The 19,234-nt window shown below is 47.8% G+C and overlaps 1 protein-coding gene across 4 annotated transcripts in view; it reads left to right on the forward strand.

Annotated features, from left to right (window-relative positions):
- LOC141784837 (BAR/IMD domain-containing adapter protein 2-like) overlaps positions 1–19,234 on the forward strand; it is a 68,718-nt gene that overhangs the window by 19,878 nt on the left and 29,606 nt on the right. For 2 of the 4 annotated variants that reach the window (XM_074662746.1, XM_074662747.1), the window contains exon 3: positions 3,371–3,457. The exons of the other annotated variants lie outside the window; for them this stretch is intronic. In XM_074662746.1, coding sequence (XP_074518847.1) covers positions 3,371–3,457 — 87 coding nt within the window. The remainder of the gene's footprint in view (positions 1–3,370; positions 3,458–19,234) is intronic. 4 annotated transcript variants of the gene reach the window in all.

Genomic DNA, 19,234 nt, shown 5'->3' on the forward strand with positions numbered 1-19,234 from the left:
GTAACGTGGTTTGGGAGGTGCTGCTCAGGAGGAACTGGGACTTTATTAAAACCAGGCTGGTGCAGAGTGGAGCTGAGGAGGGAGGGAGAGGAGCAGCTGACCTGAGAGAGGAGGAGAGTCCAGAGAGAGATGGTTTATAGTTTGAAGGTCAGGAGGACAAACATGGAGGCGTTCAGCCTGGAGGGGTGAGACGATGAGGTGTGACAAACTGGAAATGAGGAGATCAAAATGAGGAGGTCAAAATGAGGAGGTCAAAATGAGGAGGTCAAAATGAGGAGGTCAAAATGAAGAGGTCAAAATGAGGACAAACTGAGGTGTAGTCCAGGTTAACCTGTTCATACAGGAAGGGAGGTGTTCAGGTGGTGGTCTGAGCTGGTCTGGACTCCTCTCCTGTTTGTTTCCTTCACACTGACTGACGCTCACACTCTCAGCTTTGTATCACTGTCCTCTGCAGGCAGACCCTTCCTCTTCTTCCTCTTCCTCTTCCTCCTCCTCCTCCTCTTCCTCCTCCTCTTCCTCTTCTTCTCCTCACTGTCAGGTTTTGCTAACAGACAGCAGAGCTGATCCAGCCTGTACCTCCTCCTCCTCCTCCTCCTCTTCCTCCTCTTCCTCTCTCTGTTTATATCCACCTGGCTCAGCTGGATCCTGTCTCAGGGAAACCTTGGAGAGCTGCGTCTGTAGAGGTTCACTCCCCGGTTTATGATGAAAATAAAAAAGCAGAGACAGAATTGAAATCAGTGTTTACAGGACATTGGGGCAGAGAGCTCCTCTCAGGGTCTCTGTGGACCCAGATCACCAACACAACAAGGACTGGAGCTGAACTCAGACCCAGAATAGATCCACACCCCTCTCAGTGTAGGGACGTAAAGGTTTTGTTAGTCTTTCAGTCTCTGGGGGTCTGTCCCAGCCCCCGTCATCCTGACAGACGTTATAAGCTCGTCCATGTGTCCCCGCTCTGGACGTGTGTCCTCTGTCAGTCCCCGTGTGGATAACCCCACGCTCTCTTTAAGTCTCTGTCCCAGTTTGTGAATCCTGAGTCATCGCTGCGTCAGCGAGCGTCCCCGGCTCCTGTGATAACACGCCGCAGAGAAACGTAGCTCTGACGCTGGGATGTGGAAGCTTCCTTTGTGTGTGTGAAACTTTAGAGTCAGGAGTTTTTAAGATGATCTGTTTGAAGCTGAAACCAGCTCTCTGTGCTCCGTCAACTGAAGCTCTGCAGGAAACCTGGCTTTGATCGGTGAGGGCTGGTCTGAGACGTCTGAGTTTACTGACGGTCTTTACTGATGGTGTGTGGTTCCAACTTTCATCAGGAGGAACAAAAAGACACTTTGTAATCTGCTCAAAGGTTCCTGACAGGGCCAGGTATCCGTTAAAGATAACAACACCGATACCTTCACCTCTCCAATGATACTTTCTATAATACCGGTAAAATAATATCAGCTCTAATAGAAATAAAATAAAAAAATCTTGAGTTTTATTTTTCAGCTTTAGTATTGAAAATGATAATGAACAAATAATTTCCAGTGTAAAAGAACAGCTGCAAACAAACGATAGGTCAGTGTTCACTCAGTACACCTTATGTTTGTCATAACTGAACGTGAACTTTCTTCTGTCAATTCTTAAAGTCAAAATAACGATCTTCCTCCTCTACCCGGGTGGGGACGGGCAATAACGACCAAGGAGACGAGCTCGATTCATTTACATGCAGTCGTCTTCAGCTGAGAGGGGCTGCTGTGAGCGAGGAGGGCCTGTCTGAGTGTTTTTGATTGGAGAGGAGAGGGAGCTGGAAACAATACGTGCTTTCATGTCAGTCTTAAAATGCCTGAAAAGATATTTGTCACTTTTTTGAAAAAAAGTTGTGAGAGGGGTTTGAAAGGTCACTTAATGTCAGGGCTGAGTGTTGGTGAGAATCTAACGACAGGAGACGCATCACGATACCTGGGTCAGGATATAATAATATCACATTGAAAACAACGTTTCTTTTTCATTGTGTTTGAAATAATAAAAGTCAGACACAGTTTTTCATAAATACACTTCGAATCATAAAGTTCATCAAGTTTGTCTCTGAAACTTCTCTGATGTTAAACTGATGCTGTAAAGAAATGATTGGGTGGAAGACGTGGTCAGTTGGTGAAACTGATAAAAGTCACCTGGTGATCTGATATTACACAAAAAATGACTGATTATCATTTTATCAGTCGACCACACTGTAAAAAATAAACTTGATTTAAACTGACTGACCCAGGAGCAGAGAGAAAACATTGATGTTTACAGCATCGAAAGTCACATCATCAAGTTAAGAAATAAAATATTTTGACCTTTGAGATTTGTTTATGATACAGTTTATGGACAACATACAGTGGAGCTGCTCTTTGGCGCCATCTACTGCAGTGGAGGTGCTGAAGACGTACTGTTCTTCCACCTCACCTGAAATATAAATATTCATCTGAACAAAAATATAGTTATTAAGAGTTTAATATCATTATTTTATCACAGTTCAAAGTGTTGTGATGTTTAGCTGTATCAATATTTTTCCACACCTCTACTTAATGAAACAACAGAGTCTCTAAGTTAGCAACGCTACTCTGCATCCTGCAACCACGTGTGACGTAACAGCCAATCACCGGTGACTTTATCAGGTCATGATCACGTGATTAACCTTTGAGCACCAAACACTGAGAGAGACGTGACATATTTTGGAAGCAGTTTTGGATAAACTGATGGATACGACTCTGAAACAGACGCAGAACAATCGGGAGATATCAGAGCAGAGCTATGAGCAGGAAAACTCAGCTGACCGTTTTTGTGTCTGGTGTCTGAACACGGCGCATCTTTCCCTGTCAGAAACCAGTCTCCACACCTCACAGTTTATGATCTAAACCTTGAACCAGATCCAGATCCAGATCCAGATCCAGATCCAGGAGCAGCTGAAGTGTCAGAGGCAGCTTGGAGCCTGCAGCTGTTAGCAAGGCGCCGTAAAGTTGAGCTTCAGTGAGATCAGTTTGTAAAGGTGTTTCTTTGAAGCGTGGTGAGGACAGGTGAGATAATCCCTTAAGGTGTGGTGAGGACAGGTGAGGACAGGTGAGGACAGGTGAGGACAGGTGAGGACAGGTGAGGACAGGTGAGATCAGGGCTTCCTTCTCCCCGCTCGCTGTGCTTGAGGCTGGTCTCCACAGCTTTATCTGTCTCCTGTAGCTGCCTCCATAGAGCTTTTCTTCTCCTGCCTGGTCTCCATTTCCGCCTGTCGCTCTTTATCTCCCACGCCCGACCCCACCTCTCCTGGGGGAGGGCCGTGGAGGCTGCAGAGCTGAAGAAGACTTGGTTTCCACTGGCAGCCCTGATCTGACGCCCACTGCTTCCATGTTTCCAGGTGTCACACACGCTGCAAAGGGCTACTTCGACGCTCTGGTGCGGATGGGCGAGATGGCCAGCGAGAGTCAAGGCTCTAAGGATCTTGGTGAGTCCTCGTAGTGGCTGTAGCGCCCCTGGTGGGGTGGAGGGGGGTGTAAACAGGAGATGGGCTCATGGTGTGAAGGACACACACGTCCCGTCAGGAAGCAGAGCATCAGCTTTGTCTGCAGCAGTTTTTAGCTCTTTGATTAATCTGAAACACTCTCATTTAGCAGGAAGTAATCCCAGGTTTGTCGCAGGAAGCCATTTGGCTAATCTCTTGTTGTCCTCACATTCAGGGAAGATGAAAGCTCTCCAGTTGTTTTCATTCTGCATCTCTCTGAGTAAATAAGTTCACTGATTCGTCTGGTATATCAAAGCAGGACACGTTCACGCTCGGGACTTAAAAAACACTCAGAGTTTTAACTGTAAGAAAATCTCTCAGCCGTCGGCCCGTAGGGCACGCTGCATCCAGCGCATCCACGCTGCATCCACCGCATCCACGCTGCATCCACCGCATCCACGCTGCTTCTCCTCATCTCAGACCCTGGAGCAGTTTTTGCACAGGTGAGACTTTAAATCTCACTCATCTCTGCAAAAAGATGTTTATGAGCATCCAAACCATCAGGACAGGCCTGAACGTCACGTGTGGCGGAGTGTGACGGGTCTGCTTTAGTCCTGATCACTGCGTCCTCCTCGCTCCTGTAACCTGACGTGATTTAAGCCAGCAGGCGTGGAAACGGCGAGAGGAGGGGAAGAGGAGCGGGGAGCAGGGGCAGGATAGGAATGCCACATTCATTATTCATAGGAGGAGCTTTCAGGGTGCTCCTCTTCACTCCTCCTGGAGCTCCATCACTTCATTTCTCCTCCTGCATCTCTCAGAGCAAACTCTCAGCTCAGCGTGTGAGGAGCTCGTTACCGTCCTGCGATCGTCTTCAGACCGCTCTAAGATGATTGGACGTTGTACAGCTCAGAGCTTCACTCACTGTTTGTTGTAATCCTGCAGCTTTTACTGAACATACAAGTCTGTGACGCAGTCTTCAATTATTAAAATCCACCTGAGAGGAGTGAAAACACACACACAGACAGACAGCTGTTTTTGTGAAGAAGTGAAAACCTCTTTGAGTCCTGCAGAAGTCCAAACATGAGTCATGAGTTTTCTGGGAAGAGTTGAAGCGTCTTTATTTTCTGGAGCTCATGAATCATTCAAAGAGAAAGAAATGATGTATCACAGCTCTTGGTTTGAAAAAGTTTGGTGAAGATGATGACGTTGAAACAGTATTTGTGACACTCGGTGTGAAACTTGTCCCATCATGCATCTCATCCTCATCCTCATCCCACGGGCTCAGTGGCTTTGCTTCTCTGCCTCTCGTGCTCTCTGTCCAGCGTGCTCTCTGCCTCTCGTGGTCTCTGCCTCTCGTGCTCTCTGCCTCTCGTGCTCTCTGCCTCTCGTGCTCTCTGCCTCTCGTGCTCTCTGCCTCTCGTGCTCTCTGCCTCTCGTGCTCTCTGCCTCTCGTGCTCTCTGCCTCTCGTGCTCTCTGCCTCTCGTGCTCTCTGCCTCTCGTGCTCTCTGCCTCTCGTGCTCTCTGCCTCTCGTGCTCTCTGTCCAGCGTGCTCTCTGTCCAGCGCGCTCTCTGTCCAGCGCGCTCTCTGTCCAGCGCGCTCTCTGTCCAGCGCGCTCTCTGTCCAGCGTGCTCTCTGTCCAGCGTGCTCTCTGCCTCTCGTGCTCTCTGTCCAGCGTGCTCTCTGTCCAGCGTGCTCTCTGTCCAGCGTGCTCTCTGTCCAGCGTGCTCTCTGTCCAGCGTGCTCTCTGTCCAGCGTGCTCTCTGTCCAGCGTGCTCTCTGTCCAGCGTGCTCTCTGTCCAGCGTGCTCTCTGTCCAGCGTGCTCTCTGTCCAGCGTGCTCTCTGTCCAGCGTGCTCGTGCCTCTGTGCTCTGTTGTCTCTGTGCATGTGGAAGTTGCCTGTTTGCTGTTGCTTTGACTCCTTTTCTCGGCAGCGTGGCTGTGACTCAGCAGGCCTGTAGCTGGGCAGAGCCTCGCTGCCTGCGGTGAAATGACAGAGTAGGCTGAGCAGAACGGCCTGATGGCGTCTCCACGTGTCAGCCGCTCAGAGCAGCTGTTTCCTGCGCGGGCTGCGCTGGGCTCACACCGCTGTTACTGCTCTGAGGATGCTTTAGCGTTTCCCATCACTGCCTCAAAGCCTCGCGGCCTCAGATCATCAGCTGAGGAAACTCAGAGAGGGAGGATCTGACTCTTAAAGTGTAACTGCAGGATTGATCAGTGATGTCACTTCCTGCTTCCCCCCAAATGATCAGTGTTTGATTTCTGCACGTCAGGGTTAGTTTTCCTCCCAGAGGTCAGAGGGCGTGATGAGCGTGTTTTAGTTTACAGCTTATTAATTAACAGATAACGAGGAGCATGCAACTGGTGGCGTGTGTGTGTGTGTGTGTGTGTGTGTGTGTGTGTGTGTGTGTGTGTGTGTGTGTGTGTGTGTGTGTGTGTGTGTGTGTGTGTGACTTCTGAGACCGCTCTGACTCTCGGCGGTGGTTGTGGCTGTTCATTCTGAATCGCTGTGACTCTTCTCCCTGAAACATCCTCATTAATCAGAGGATCAGGATGAGCTGACGGCGTCAGAGCGCAGGAAGTGGAGCTGCAGGAAGTGGAGCTGCAGGAAGTGGAGCTGCAGGAAGTGGCGCTGCAGGAAGTGGCGCTGCAGGAAGTGGAGCTGCAGGAAGTGGAGCTGCAGGAAGTGGAGCAGCAGGAAGTGGAGCTGCAGGAAGTGGAGCTGCAGGAAGTGAAGCTGCAGGAAGTGGAGCTGCAGGAAGTGGAGCTGCAGGAAGTGGAGCTGCAGGAAGTGGAGCTGCAGGTGGAGCTGCAGGTGATGGCGTGGGGTGAGGACTGAGTGAGGAACACCTGGGAGCAGGGGACTGATGATGAATGAACTTCATTAGCGTCAGAATAATCATCAGGCTGAATTAATAAATCTCCTGTTCTCATTCACAGACAGTCACTGCTAAACACTGAGAGCTTATCGAGTATTTTTCTCTGATTTTCAGTAGAAAACGTCTGTTTAGACTCAGTATGAGCCACACTCCCCTGAGCAGTCCAGACAAATGTCTGATTCCAAGTTATTTAGAGACAAAAAGTGCTCTGAATAGTTTGTAATGAGTGAAAAAACTTTTCTCTTCTTCCATTGGCAGATTTTTTAAAACTTGTTACAGCGGTTCAGACTCATTTAGTCTTTAAATAACTTGAAATCAGAAATTTTTCAGGACTGCTCAGGAGAATGTGGCTCATACTGAGTCTAAAAAGACATTTTCTACTGAAAATCAGACAAAAACACTTGATAAAATTTCAGTTTTTGCAGTGGGTGATTGAAAAGTGACTCTGCTGCTGTATTCCTCTCTGACGTTGTCACTTGACTTACGATATCTGATATTGAGGTGGAGTCAGCTGAGCCTGAAGGTCTGAGTGTTTGATGATCTGTGGCAGATCCTCTTTCACTCAGGACTTTGTCACTGTGAGAATTTCCTCCTGCAGCAAAGAAACGTAACTCTGCAGCTATGAAAGGCATCTGCTCCAGACTGAAACTAACAAACAGGAAAATCCACCTGCTGCAGCCTGCAGCTCCTCCTGCTGCAGCCTGCAGCTCCTCCTGCTGCAGCCTGCAGCTCCTCCTGCTGCAGCCTGCAGCTCCTCCTGCTGCAGCTCTCTGACAGAGGATCCATGATGCAGAGAGCTTCTTTACTCATTTTTCTTCTGGGATCCTGCTTTACGTCGCTCTCTCTGCATCCTGCTGCAGGATCAGAACCAGAGATGTCAGATTTTATCTCCCTGCTCAGTTTTCTGCACGTGACATGAAACTACAGGGAGAGAAGTTGGAGCCTTAACACCAAACCAACATTTCAGACTCAGAGCTGCAAGCTCAGAGTTATTTTATTTAATCTTCTTCAGTTTCAGTTTGTTTTATTCACTCTCACACTGTTATAATTCAGCGTTCCTCTCTGAGAAGCTGCTGCAGGGATGAGGAACAGATAGTATCTCATCAGTGCCCACAGTGGGTTCACGCCCTGAGACGCCGGAGCAGGCGTTGTTCACCCTGAGTGATTATCAGACAAAGAGAACATGAAATTATCACCCAGAATAAACCAGCTCCTCCTCCCTGGGACTCCTCTTTGTGGAGAGGAGTGTTGTTCATCACTGACAGCGCTGACAGCCCCACACAGGACAAAGGAAAAGCTTCCCCTCTCAGTGTTTCCTTCAGTGTTTCCTTCAGTGTTTCCTTCAGTGTTTCCTCAGCCATGCTGTCAGAGCTTCAGCCTCGTCTCGCTCCTCGGCTTCCCCGAGCAGAGACGAGCTGCTCGCTGGCTGCAGCACGGAGAGTCATCCTACTCATGCTCTCTTTCACTACGGCTCTGTGTGTGTCTGCAAACACCCACGCGTTGATGTGGGAGCTCAGGCAGCCCTGGGAGAGCTGGCCGACTCTGCACACGTTTTCTAAAAATAGATGAAAAGAAAGGCCTGGAGTGGAGCCGCTTTGAAGGAGGAGGAGGAGGAGGAGGAGGAGGAGGAGAGCCGGAGTACGCTGCTTGTTCCGCTGCCCAAACATGGCTGGTGGGTGATGTCAGTGCCGCTGCAAACGTCTCTCTTCCGTAGACTAAATATGGACAGCGTCGTAGGGAAAAACACGACGCTCCTGCAGTTCCGGTTTGCTCTCTGACCATATCAGAGCGTTCAGATGCTAATCAGGCAGAGGTGGTTTTCATTCAGCTCTGAGGTCTGACACACAGACCGAGGGAGGCAGAGCATCCATTTAGGCTTCACTTTATATAATCTGAGGATGTTAGCGAGTCTCTTCACGGAGCTTATACAACAACATGCAGCAAAGCTCCGACTGCTGCAGCCTCTGCTCTCTGAGAGGAGGGGAGAGCTGCAGGAAATCAGGCGTTATGTCCTCCAGCAGAGGAGCAGTCAGGGAAATGTGAAGGTTTAAGGTAGAGAAATGTAGATTCATGCATCAGACGATGAAGCTGAGGGAGAAACTCACCTGACGCCTGAGTCACACCCTGAGATCATCAAACAAACGACACTTCTGACTTTTTCATTTCACGTCTGAGTCATGATGGAAGGAAGAAAGTGTTTGCAGCTCTTCAGCAGATGTTTTCAGTTTTCACTCACACACACACACACACACACACACACACACACACACACCTGTCTGACTCAGTGTTGTTGCTGGATGCTGGGATCATCCATCAGTCTCTGCTCGTGTGTTGCTGCTCAGTGTGTCTCAGGTGTTTGCAGATCGTTGTCTGAGTTTTCGGCTCCTGAAAAACTCGCCTCTCAAAGGACAAAGCGTCAGAAATGAAAAGTGACGCTGGATCATTGAGGTGCTTTGACAGCGGTCTGACAGGAAGTAGAGACGGCGCCCAGATTACCATAGAAATGACCGTGTCACTCTGAATGTTTCTGCTGTCTGTCCTGTTTTAGAAAGAATAATCACCTTAAATCTGCAGTTTGGAGAGATTTACATTTTTAGATCAGTGAACGATCACCTGAATGTGAATATCCCACGCTGCCTTTCAGCATCATGTTCCTACGGGAAGACAGAGAGGACAAACTAGTCACATACACCGGAAGAAGAGAGATGTCGTCACGTGCAGGAGTTTTATAAATCACAGGAGCTTTTTGTCCTTAAAGGCCACCGTAACTTTACCATCAGGAGTAGAGCTGAAGGGTTTTAGAAAATAATCTGATCATGATTTTATTTTATTACCACTGCGAGGAGGGAGGGGGTTATCTTCTGCATTAACACAAGCATTAAATCATTGGACAGTACGACCAACGTTATGATTATCTTTAACTGTTACAATCACAGCAGAATATTAACTGACTGATTTAACTTCAAACCTTGTAGACGTGTCGTATTTTAAAACAGCTGATTGATTTTTGATGGTTTTAAGAAAGGAGGAGTACACGTAACCAGATTCCCTCAGGTCTGTGTCCGTGAAACGTTTTATTTATTTTGTACGGTGGCTGGTAGGGATGGGTACCTTTCACATTTGAAACGATATGGTACCAATGCCCGGTACCTGGAAATGGATATCGGTACACTCACTGTGTTTATTTGGTAAAAAATAACATTTTTTAAATAATATATAAATTTTTTCAATTTAACGTTTGTATTTCTCAATGTATAACCTCGTAATGCTGCGTTCATGTCCAGCATGGAAAATCTCCTACTCTTCCACCCCCTCACAGTCACAAGGAGGTACCCAAACATGGTACCTTTGATTTTATGTGAATCAGTACCTGGTACTTTGACAGAATTTGGTCGGTACCTATGAAAGTACCTAATTCAGTACCCACCCCTAGTGGTCGGTGGGGGTCAGACGATTCACAAAAGCTACAACACAACAGGAGTGAAAAGAGTTCAGTTATCTAAACAGACAGAGAGAAGTTGTAAAAGTAAATGATTAACCTCATCTGTGATGAAAAAAGCTTCATGTCTTTATTTACGTTGGCGTTAGAGCTGAAGTTATCAGAGCTGAAGTTATAAAACAATCATTGACTTACTTTCATAACTCTCTGAGCCGACAGGAAAACCTCTTTACTTCTGTTGTGGTGTTTGCTTTCTTGTTGTTGTGTTTGTAAATCAGCTGACACCTTTCAGCTGCTGTAATTTTTAAACTTTTATTTATTTATTTTAATTTCAGCCTTTGTGATTGAAAAAAACTGCAGTCTGTAACGTTGGGATGTTGGTTTGAATTCGATGAATTGTTCAGGCTGAACCATGAGGGGTAAGAAAGGAGGGTTTCTGCCGCCATCACTACACTGCACCTTTCTCCTCCAGTTTGGCTCTGATTAGACTCCCCTCCATCCTCTCATCCGACTCTCATCACTCTCTCATTTATTCTCATCGCTGAGGGCCGAACACGCCTCTCACAGCATCCATCTCATTAAACCAGGTGAACTCACCTGTCCAAATGTGCCGTCAGTGAAACGTTAGCCTGTGGGTAGTTAGCTAACAGGAACCTGTGTTAGAGGAGCGTTTGACTTCCTGTTTTAAAGGGGGCAGGCCCAGTGATGTCAGAGCGCCAGCTTTTAAAATGTCCTCTGCAGATTTATTAACTCTTTCCTCGTTTATCCGGATGAGACGATCGTCCTCCTCGGGGAGCGGCGCTGCTCCTGCTGAGCGAGGTGGGAGCAGCAGAAACTGGAGGATCCTGAAGCAGAGGCAGAGAAAACAAACTCTCATAAACGAGGACACAGAGACACAGAGCCAGCGTCCTCGGCACTCTGAGCGAAGCATGGCTTCATTGCTGAGTCATCCAGCACGTCTCTGGAAATTCTCCGACTACATTCCCTGTTTTCCCTGCGACTGAGCCTGGCCTCAAACCTCACGTTGCTCAGTTTGACAGAAAACCTCTGACTCCTCCGTGACCCTCGTTTTCTGCGCCGACACAGGCAGAGTTTCCCCAGAGCGCCAGCCCTGATCTGAATTCAGCCGGCGTGGGCTCTGTGTGGGGGAAACTGCAGGAGGAGCGCTCTTTCAAAGAGTTTCACCTCCTCCTGTCATCTCCTGCTATATTTAACAAAGCTTTGCTCTCCCACTCCTGAGCGTGTCGGGGGGGTTTCTGCCCGCGCTCAGCCTCAGAGAGATTGATGGTGGCATTTAAATCATCAGCTGATGACAAGTCTGTGAACAAAGTCCGACCTGAGGGATTGTTCTGGAGTTTAGATAAATGGCGTTACGTAACGGAGGGGCCGGTGATGTGCTGTCAGAGCGCAGAATGAAAACACGGCCTATTTTTACCTCCTGCCTCGTATGGAGACGGGAACCTGGGCGCTATGTGAGGTTTGACGGTTCTTGTTGAGGTGTATGCAAATCCAGAGATGAGTCCAGAGAGGTGGGACAGGATCGAGAAAGTTTGCTGCAGGAGCTTCAGAGAAATGTTTACAACACGATGGAAAACAACGCAGCAGAGACCATCGCTACGACGACAGGTTTAAGATTAACGATCATCCAGAAACCGTGGATGATAATCCTGATGAGTCACTTTTTAAACTTCAGATAAAGTCAGAGACATGAGTTCAGCTGTTTGCATTCACACACGCAGCATGCGCGCAGGATTTCAGGACATTATCTGAAGCTTTGTGCGTGAGTGAATTCAGACTACAGCTCCAGCTAGTGGCTGGAGGCTGCATTACAGCTCTGTTTCTTTTTGGAGCTCGAGTGTTGTCAGACAATTTAAGCAACGAGGAGAGTTTATAAATATGGAGTATGGTTTATGAAATGGAAAATAGAAAATACTATTGACATAAAAATTTACACAAAAGTGGCAGCAGTGAGTTAAATTACAGGGAAAAATAGATTTTAAATACCGGGGTGCTCTGTTTAAATAATAAATCGAATAAATAAAAAATTCTGTTTTTACGACAGAACTATCTCACAAAAAGTGTTTTTTTTTAATTGTTTTTTTTATAATTTTATTTTTTTTCCTGTTTTTATGAGATATCTTGAAAAACTAGAATCTGAAAAGTTAAGGAATTCCTGAAAATCTTTAATCATCATCTCAATTAAAAAAACTGTTAATGAAAACACTTTGAAAAGCCTACCTTACCTGTATCGACCTCCCACCTCTGATCCACAGCAAATACATGCAGTAACTAGTCACGCAGCGGAGCATCATGGGAAATAGGGTTTTTAGGAGACAGTGTCTGATAAAAACAGGAAAATCTAAAATAGATAAATTCAAGTGAAGGAAGTTCACCACCATAGGTTTGAAACACGTAAAGTGTTCAGTGTTGAACCCCGAGCTGCAGCTCAGCGAGCACAGGCAACTTCATGGACTCCAGGTTTAAGACAGCTGGGACTGGATCATGTTGGGACAGGATCATGTTGGGACAGGATCATGTTGGGACAGGATCATGTTGGGACAGGATCATGCTGGGACTGGATCATGTTGGGACAGGATCATGCTGGGACAGGATCATGTTGGGACAGGATCATGCTGGGACAGGATCATGTTGGGACAGGATCATGTTGGGACAGGATCATGTTGGGACAGGATCATGTTGGGACTGGATCATGCTGGGACAGAATCATGCTGGGACAGGATCATGTTGGGACAGGATCATGTTGGGACAGGATCATGTTGGGACAGGATCATGCTGGGACAGGATCATGCTGGGACAGGATCATGAGCACAGAGTGGCTGTAGCGGTTTTCGGACCAGGGGGGCTGGGTTTTGTCTCTCTAAGGGGCTCTTACGCCCTTAGAGCCAGTTAAATTAACTGTTGGCTGTTGGGCCATGAGTTGCTCGTGGGCACTCAGGCTGGGCTGAGAACCGTCATGTCTGCCTGAGGGGCTCTTTGGCCTGTGGAGGATGATGTGTGGTGTCTCTGACACATGGGGGCGCTCAGGAGGGTCAGTGGGCTGTTTCAGACTGCAGTGATCCAGCTGGATCAGAGTCAGACCAGGGAGCAGGCACATCCTGGATCAGCCCTGAGACCCACATCCTTAGACGGGGAATTTAGCCTTTACAAAGTCCTGGTCCTCACACCGCCACAGGAAGTGAGGTGACCACAGGAAGTGAGGTGACCACAGGAAGTGAGGTGACCACAGGAAGTGAGGTGACCACAGAGACCATGAAAGACACAGGATGAAGAGAGAAATGAGGGGGGTGTTCCCGCCTCATTAGTTGCCTTCAGGCTCCTTCAGGCTCCTTCAGGCGGTCTCTGGTCCAATCAAAACCGGGCTGCCAGCAGAGCGCACAGGCCTGAGTCCCAGCACTTTGATCCCCCTAACCTCCATCCATCACGGCGTCCCCACCACCTTCTTCCTTCTTCCTGCGTTTCATGTCCCCGTCTTCACTGGCACATTCATCAGCGCCTTCAAACGCCTTCGCCAACACAAAGCCTCGCGTCTGTTTGAGCCTCAGCTCATCGACACGGAAAGATCACGGGGAGGTTACACGCTGTTTGATCCAGGAAGTGGCGGCTAATGTGGCTTTTAATAACACGTTAGAGTCTCTAAAATGCCTTTGACGTGTGGCGTTGTCCGTGATGTGAGGTTCAGCCAAACGGCGACCTAATGATGCTGATGATGGTGAGAGGAGCCCTCCCTGATCTGAGGAGCTGCAGAATCAAACACGACGCCTCCATCCAGCTCCAGGTCCTCCTCCTCCTCCTCCTGTCTGTGGGAGAAACACAGAGAGGAGAAGATGTTTCCAACGCTCCTTCCTCCTCCTCCTCCTCTGGATGTCAAACAGTATCCTCTGACACGCCGTCCTTCCTGAAGCCTCTGTCAGACCAGCCTGGTGTTTTCTGTCTAACTTTAAGAAAAGAGTTCACAGAAATCTTTACTCAGACCCAGACACACGTCAGCTCAGGTCCTCGTGTGTTTGTCAGGTTTCCCGTCTGCTGCTTCCTGCCGTCCATCATGCACCTGCTGTCACTGGTTTCCTGCAGGAACAGGATTCATTTCCTTTAAGGATCTCTAATTCAGCCTGTTTCATCATGGCGTGATCCAGGGTTTTATCCCACTTTGCTCTTTAACTCGTCATCCTCAGTTTGTCAGGAAGTTGCAGGATTTCCTGTCATGCTGCTCTGCACACACACACACACACACACACACACACACACACACACACACACACACACACACACACACACACACACACACACAGAAAGTGATGAATTATTGTTCTCCAGAAATCATTTCCTAATGAAGTAGTGAGATTGTTGAAAATGTAAGTGTTGGTAATGAATCCTATTGGCTGTAGAGTGTGTGTGTGTGTGTGTGTGTGTGTGTGTGTGTGTGTGTGTGTGTGTGTGTGTGTGTGTGTGTGTGTGTGTGTGTGTGTGTGTGTGTGTGTGTGTGTGAAGCAGCTGATGTTTAGAGAAATTAAACACCCAGAGGAGCTCAACAATGAGGGCGGCAGGCACGCAGCACCTTGTTCTCCCTCTGCTGCAGCTCTCTGCAGATTACAGCTGCCTGTGTTTGCTCTCAGGCTGATATAACGCCGTACGCCCCCTGCAGAGATCTCCTTCCTCCTCCTCACGGCCGTCAGCTCCTCTTCCTCTCTGATCCCAGAGTCACGAGGAGGAGACCCGGATGTGCCCTCTGTTTTCACATCCACAGACTGAGTTTCTGAGTTTTTGCTGGTTTTCCCGGAGCGACCTTTCCTCCACTGCGCTTTCATCAGCGCTGATTCATAAGCTTAATTCTCTGATTTGATTGGCTGTTTCTAAAGCTGTTTTTGGGTGCTGACCTCCTTCCTCTCCATGTGTGCAGTAAACCTCTGAATCCTCGGTTTAACAATGGTCTTGTGAGTCTTAGAGAAACAATAACATGTTTTCTTTTTTGCTTAATTGGACTCAGAGTTTTGGAAGTGTGCCTGATGGTCATGAACTCATTTTAAACCCTGTGTTTGACTGTGTGCACGCTGTGAGGGGAAAAACAGACTGAGGGTCAGAGTCAGAGGAGAGAGACTTTGTGTCCGTTCTGCTGTTGGAAAGACGCTTCAGGATCGATCAGCGGGGATCGTTCAGCCTGTCCGTGCACTTCGATCCAGACTCACGCAGGCTGCACGGACAACAATGTGCTTTTCTCCTCCTTAAGCCTCAGAAGTTGTGATCTGTTCTGATTATCCCTAAGCAGCTTTTCCTCGCCGGGTTGAATTCCAGCGTTTCACAAGGAGAGGTGTTGAGGTTTGGGGATTAGACGGGTGCAGAGAAACAAACACATCCAGCAGTTTGGGGAGCGTACCAACACTTACCTCCACCTGACACCTGTTGGGTGTTTACAGCAGTTTGGGGAGTGTACCAACACTTACTTCCACCTGACACCTGTTGGGTGTTTACAGCAGTTTGGGGAGCGTACCAACACTTACCTCCACCTGACACCTGTTGGGTGTTTACAGCAGTTTGGGGAGCGTACCAACACTTACCTCCACCCGACACCTGTTGGGTGTTTACGGCAGTTTGGGGAGCGTACCAACACTTACTTCCACCTGACACCTGTTGGGTGTTTACAGCAGTTTGGGGAGCGTACCAACACTTACCTCCACCTGACACCTGTTGGGTGTTAACAGCAGTTTGGGGAGCGTACCAACACTTACCTCCACCCGACACCTGTTGGGTGTTTACAGCAGTTTGGGGAGCGTACCAACACTTACCTCCACCTGACACCTGTTGGGTGTTTACAGCAGTTTGGGGAGCGTACCAACACTTACCTCCACCTGACACCTGTTGGGTGTTTACAGCAGTTTGGGGAGCGTACCAACACTTACCTCCACCTGACACCTGTTGGGTGTTTACGACAGGTTGGCTCTGCTCTCTGAGTCCATCGTTCCTCTGACAGCGTGCTGCAGCGCGGCGCCTGAAGTCTGGGAACAGGTCGGACGGACAGAGAAACACAGACAGGTCGACTCTGGAGGAAAAGTCCGATCAAACTGTTTCTGCACGGCTTGTTTTCCTGGTTTATAAACCTGCAGATCAGACTGAAAGATGTTTGACCTGTTAATGCCAGAAAACTGTGATTGCAGCCTCCTCAGAGTCAAAATGAAGCTCCCAAATGTCTCATTTTCTCTAAAACATGGAGATATTTGATTCACCGATCAAAAACTGCCATCTGTGGGGTTTTAACTTCTCTAATTTGGATGTTGTTGAGACAAAATTGATGAAAAATCTGTCTCCAGTGGACGTGACCTGCTGTGATTTAGTGCACGCTGTCCCCACTTCCTCTACTCTTCAAACAAGTTGGTAAAATATCCAACGGTTGGTCTGAAAGCTGACGTCTCATCGATGGATCGACCTTACTTTATGTTTTCAGCTGTAGCACCATCACACTGATAGTGAAACCACCTGAAACAGACCCAAACACACTCCTCTGTCCTCGCTGGTCGTCTCTGCAGCAGCAGTTGGCTGCACGGCGACCTCGGGTCGACCATCTGCTCACCTCGCCGAGGCCGTCCTTTAACCGCCGCCTGATCCCTCCAGAGAGGAAGAGGAAGAGGACGGTGGGGGAAGAAGGGCTTTAATCATCCTGAGGATGAAGACGTCTGTTATGAAAGCCAGAGATAATGATGAAGGCTGTACTTTGTTCAGGAGAGGAGTCAGTACTTCTTTCAGAGAGGAGCAGGAGGAGCAGGAGGAGCAGGAGGAGCAGGGAGTGATCTGAGGAGGAGGACAGGAGTCAGACTGTGTTTTAGTGAAAAGCTGAAGCTTTGTTTCAGACGCTAACAGACGCAGTGAGGTCACGTTAAAGTGTCAGAGTGAGATTTCACCTCCTGTTGCTGAGCTCAGCTCCTCTCTGGATTAGGAGGAAGGAGGACTTTGGCCGGTTTATACTTCAGCAAAGAATCCACGCTTTGGTGTTACCCAGCATGCAACTTCTCAGAAAAGTGACTTTACATGGAAACCGTGCAGACTGGAAGCCCTCGGTGGCATTTACAACAGCTTTCAGTTTCATTCCCCTTTGATTCATCCGTCTCCTACAGGAGAGGATTGGGGCTGCTGGAAAAAAATAAACTTTTTTTTTCAGAGAAAGTCTGACTTCTGAGATTAAATTCACAACTCTGACTTTAATCTCAAAATCAAGACTTTAATCAAAGTTCTGAGACTTTTTTCTCATAATTCTAAAATAGTAGGAATTCTGATTTTAATATCAGAAAAAACTGTGATAAAAAATGTATATATATATATATATATATATATATATATATATATATATATATATATATATATATATATATATATATATATATATATATATATATATTTTCCCCGTGGCCCTGATCCTCTTCTGTAATCTCCTGTTAACCAACAAACAGAGATTATAAAGGAACCCAGAGGAACCCTCAGTCTGTGTCAGAAGTTTCAGGTGGTGTATTTTAAAATGTGACACACCATTCAACCTTAAACTTTGTGAAGCAGCTGGGTGTAGTAACCTCTCCACCCTGAGAATCCAGTGAATGAATAAACTACCATTGTGTGTAGAGGTGTCCCAGTCTGATATTGATATCAGATATCAGTCCAATATCAGAAAAAAAACAAGTATTGGTATCGTATCAGAATGCATCTAAAATCTGTGATATCAGCAGTTTCTGTTTCCCGTTGGTTCATAATAAATGGGTCAGTTTTTCCTCAGACCTACTGTTGCTGACGACTGTTCTTTGTTTGAATAATATCACTTAAACAAGCCTTTTCTAACATGACAGACAAACTACAGAATAAGTAATAAAGTATGTTTAATGCTGATATGGTATCAGATTAATATCAGTATCAATACTCGATGCTGCAGTATCAGTATCATATTGGAAGTGAAAATGTGATATTGGGACATCCCTAACTGTGTGTTTTCCTCCAACCTTTGAAGCTTCATGAAGCTCAGTTCGTGTAGCCCTCCATCTCTGATCACCAGCTCTGTACCGTGTGTGTGTGTGTGTGTGTGTGCGTGTGTGTGTGTGTGTGTGTGTGTGTGTGTGTGTGTGTGTGTGTGTGTGTGTGTGTGTTTCTGGTAAAAGCTTCTGAAGGAGTTTATTTCCGTCTATTTTTGCTCCTGAAACCTTGAGTGAAGCAGCAGCTCTCCAAAGTGAAACCCAGGACTTAGAGACTCCTCTCCTCCCCACCTCCTCCCCACCTCCTCCCCACCTCCTGCTCTGACCTTTCCAAATCCCTCTCCTCCACCTGAGTCTCTGCTGCATGACCACAGCACTTCCATTAAGCCCATTAATCCTGTTCAGCCAGCCCACTCCCACAGCGTCACACACACACACACACACACACACACACACACACACACACACACACACACACACACACACACACACACTCACACACACACACACACACACACACACACACGCACACACACACACACACACACACACACACACACACACACACACACACACACACACACACACACACACACACACACACACACCCTGCTCCACAGCGTGGTGTGTTACCTGCTGTCAGCAGACCTGATGCAGAGCCAGGTGAGCTGTTGATGAACATCAGGGCTGATCTGGCTCCAGGTGCTCGGTGCTGCCCCTGCAGGTGTGGAGGGTTTAACGTCTGGATGAAGCAGACTCTTTACCTGTTTAGCATTTCTACCTGAGCACCTGTGGAGTCTGACGCACCTGCAGCAGACGAATATCTGCAGATTCAGGTTAGAGGTGGAGGAAGGTGGAGGAAGGTGGAGGAAGGTGGAGGAAGGTGGAGGAAGGTGGATGCCTCCTTCTTGTAGAAAAGGTGTTTGATGAGCAGAGTTTACAAAGATGGAGCTCTTTGACTTTTTACTCTCAGCTGTCAGGGTTTCATCTGTGTACAGCTGTTAAATGTAGAAATCATCAAATATGTATTTTAAGTTTAATTGAAAACGTTGATGTTGTATCAGAGTTTAGAGTGTAGAGATATAGCTGCTGTATGGACATATTTACACACCTCTGCAGTAAAAACAAACGTGGCTGAACGAATCAAACAGTGACCGATCTCTGGAGTTAGTGAAGTCAAACTCCAGGTGAGCTCAGGGAGGAGTCCAGGTGAGCTAAGAGAGGAGTCCAGGTGAGGTCAGGGAGGAGTCCAGGTGAGCTAAGAGAGGAGTCCAGGTGAGGTCAGGGAGGAGTCTAGGTGAGCTAAGAGAGGAGTCCAGGTGAGGTCAGGGAGGAGTCCAGGTGAGCTAAGAGAGGAGTCCAGGTGAGGTCAGGGAGGAGTCCAGGTGAGGTCAGGGAGGAGTCCAGGTGAGCTAAGAGAGGAGTCCAGGTGAGGTCAGGGAGGAGTCCAGGTGAGGTCAGGGAGGAGTCCAGGTGAGGTCAGGGAGGAGTCCAGGTGA

The sequence above is a fragment of the Halichoeres trimaculatus genome, unplaced genomic scaffold, assembly GCF_033239565.1.
Source record: "Halichoeres trimaculatus isolate MK-OKI-2021-1 unplaced genomic scaffold, fHalTri1.1 fHalTri1_scaffold_23, whole genome shotgun sequence".
NCBI classification, from domain to species: domain Eukaryota; kingdom Metazoa; phylum Chordata; class Actinopteri; order Labriformes; family Labridae; genus Halichoeres; species Halichoeres trimaculatus.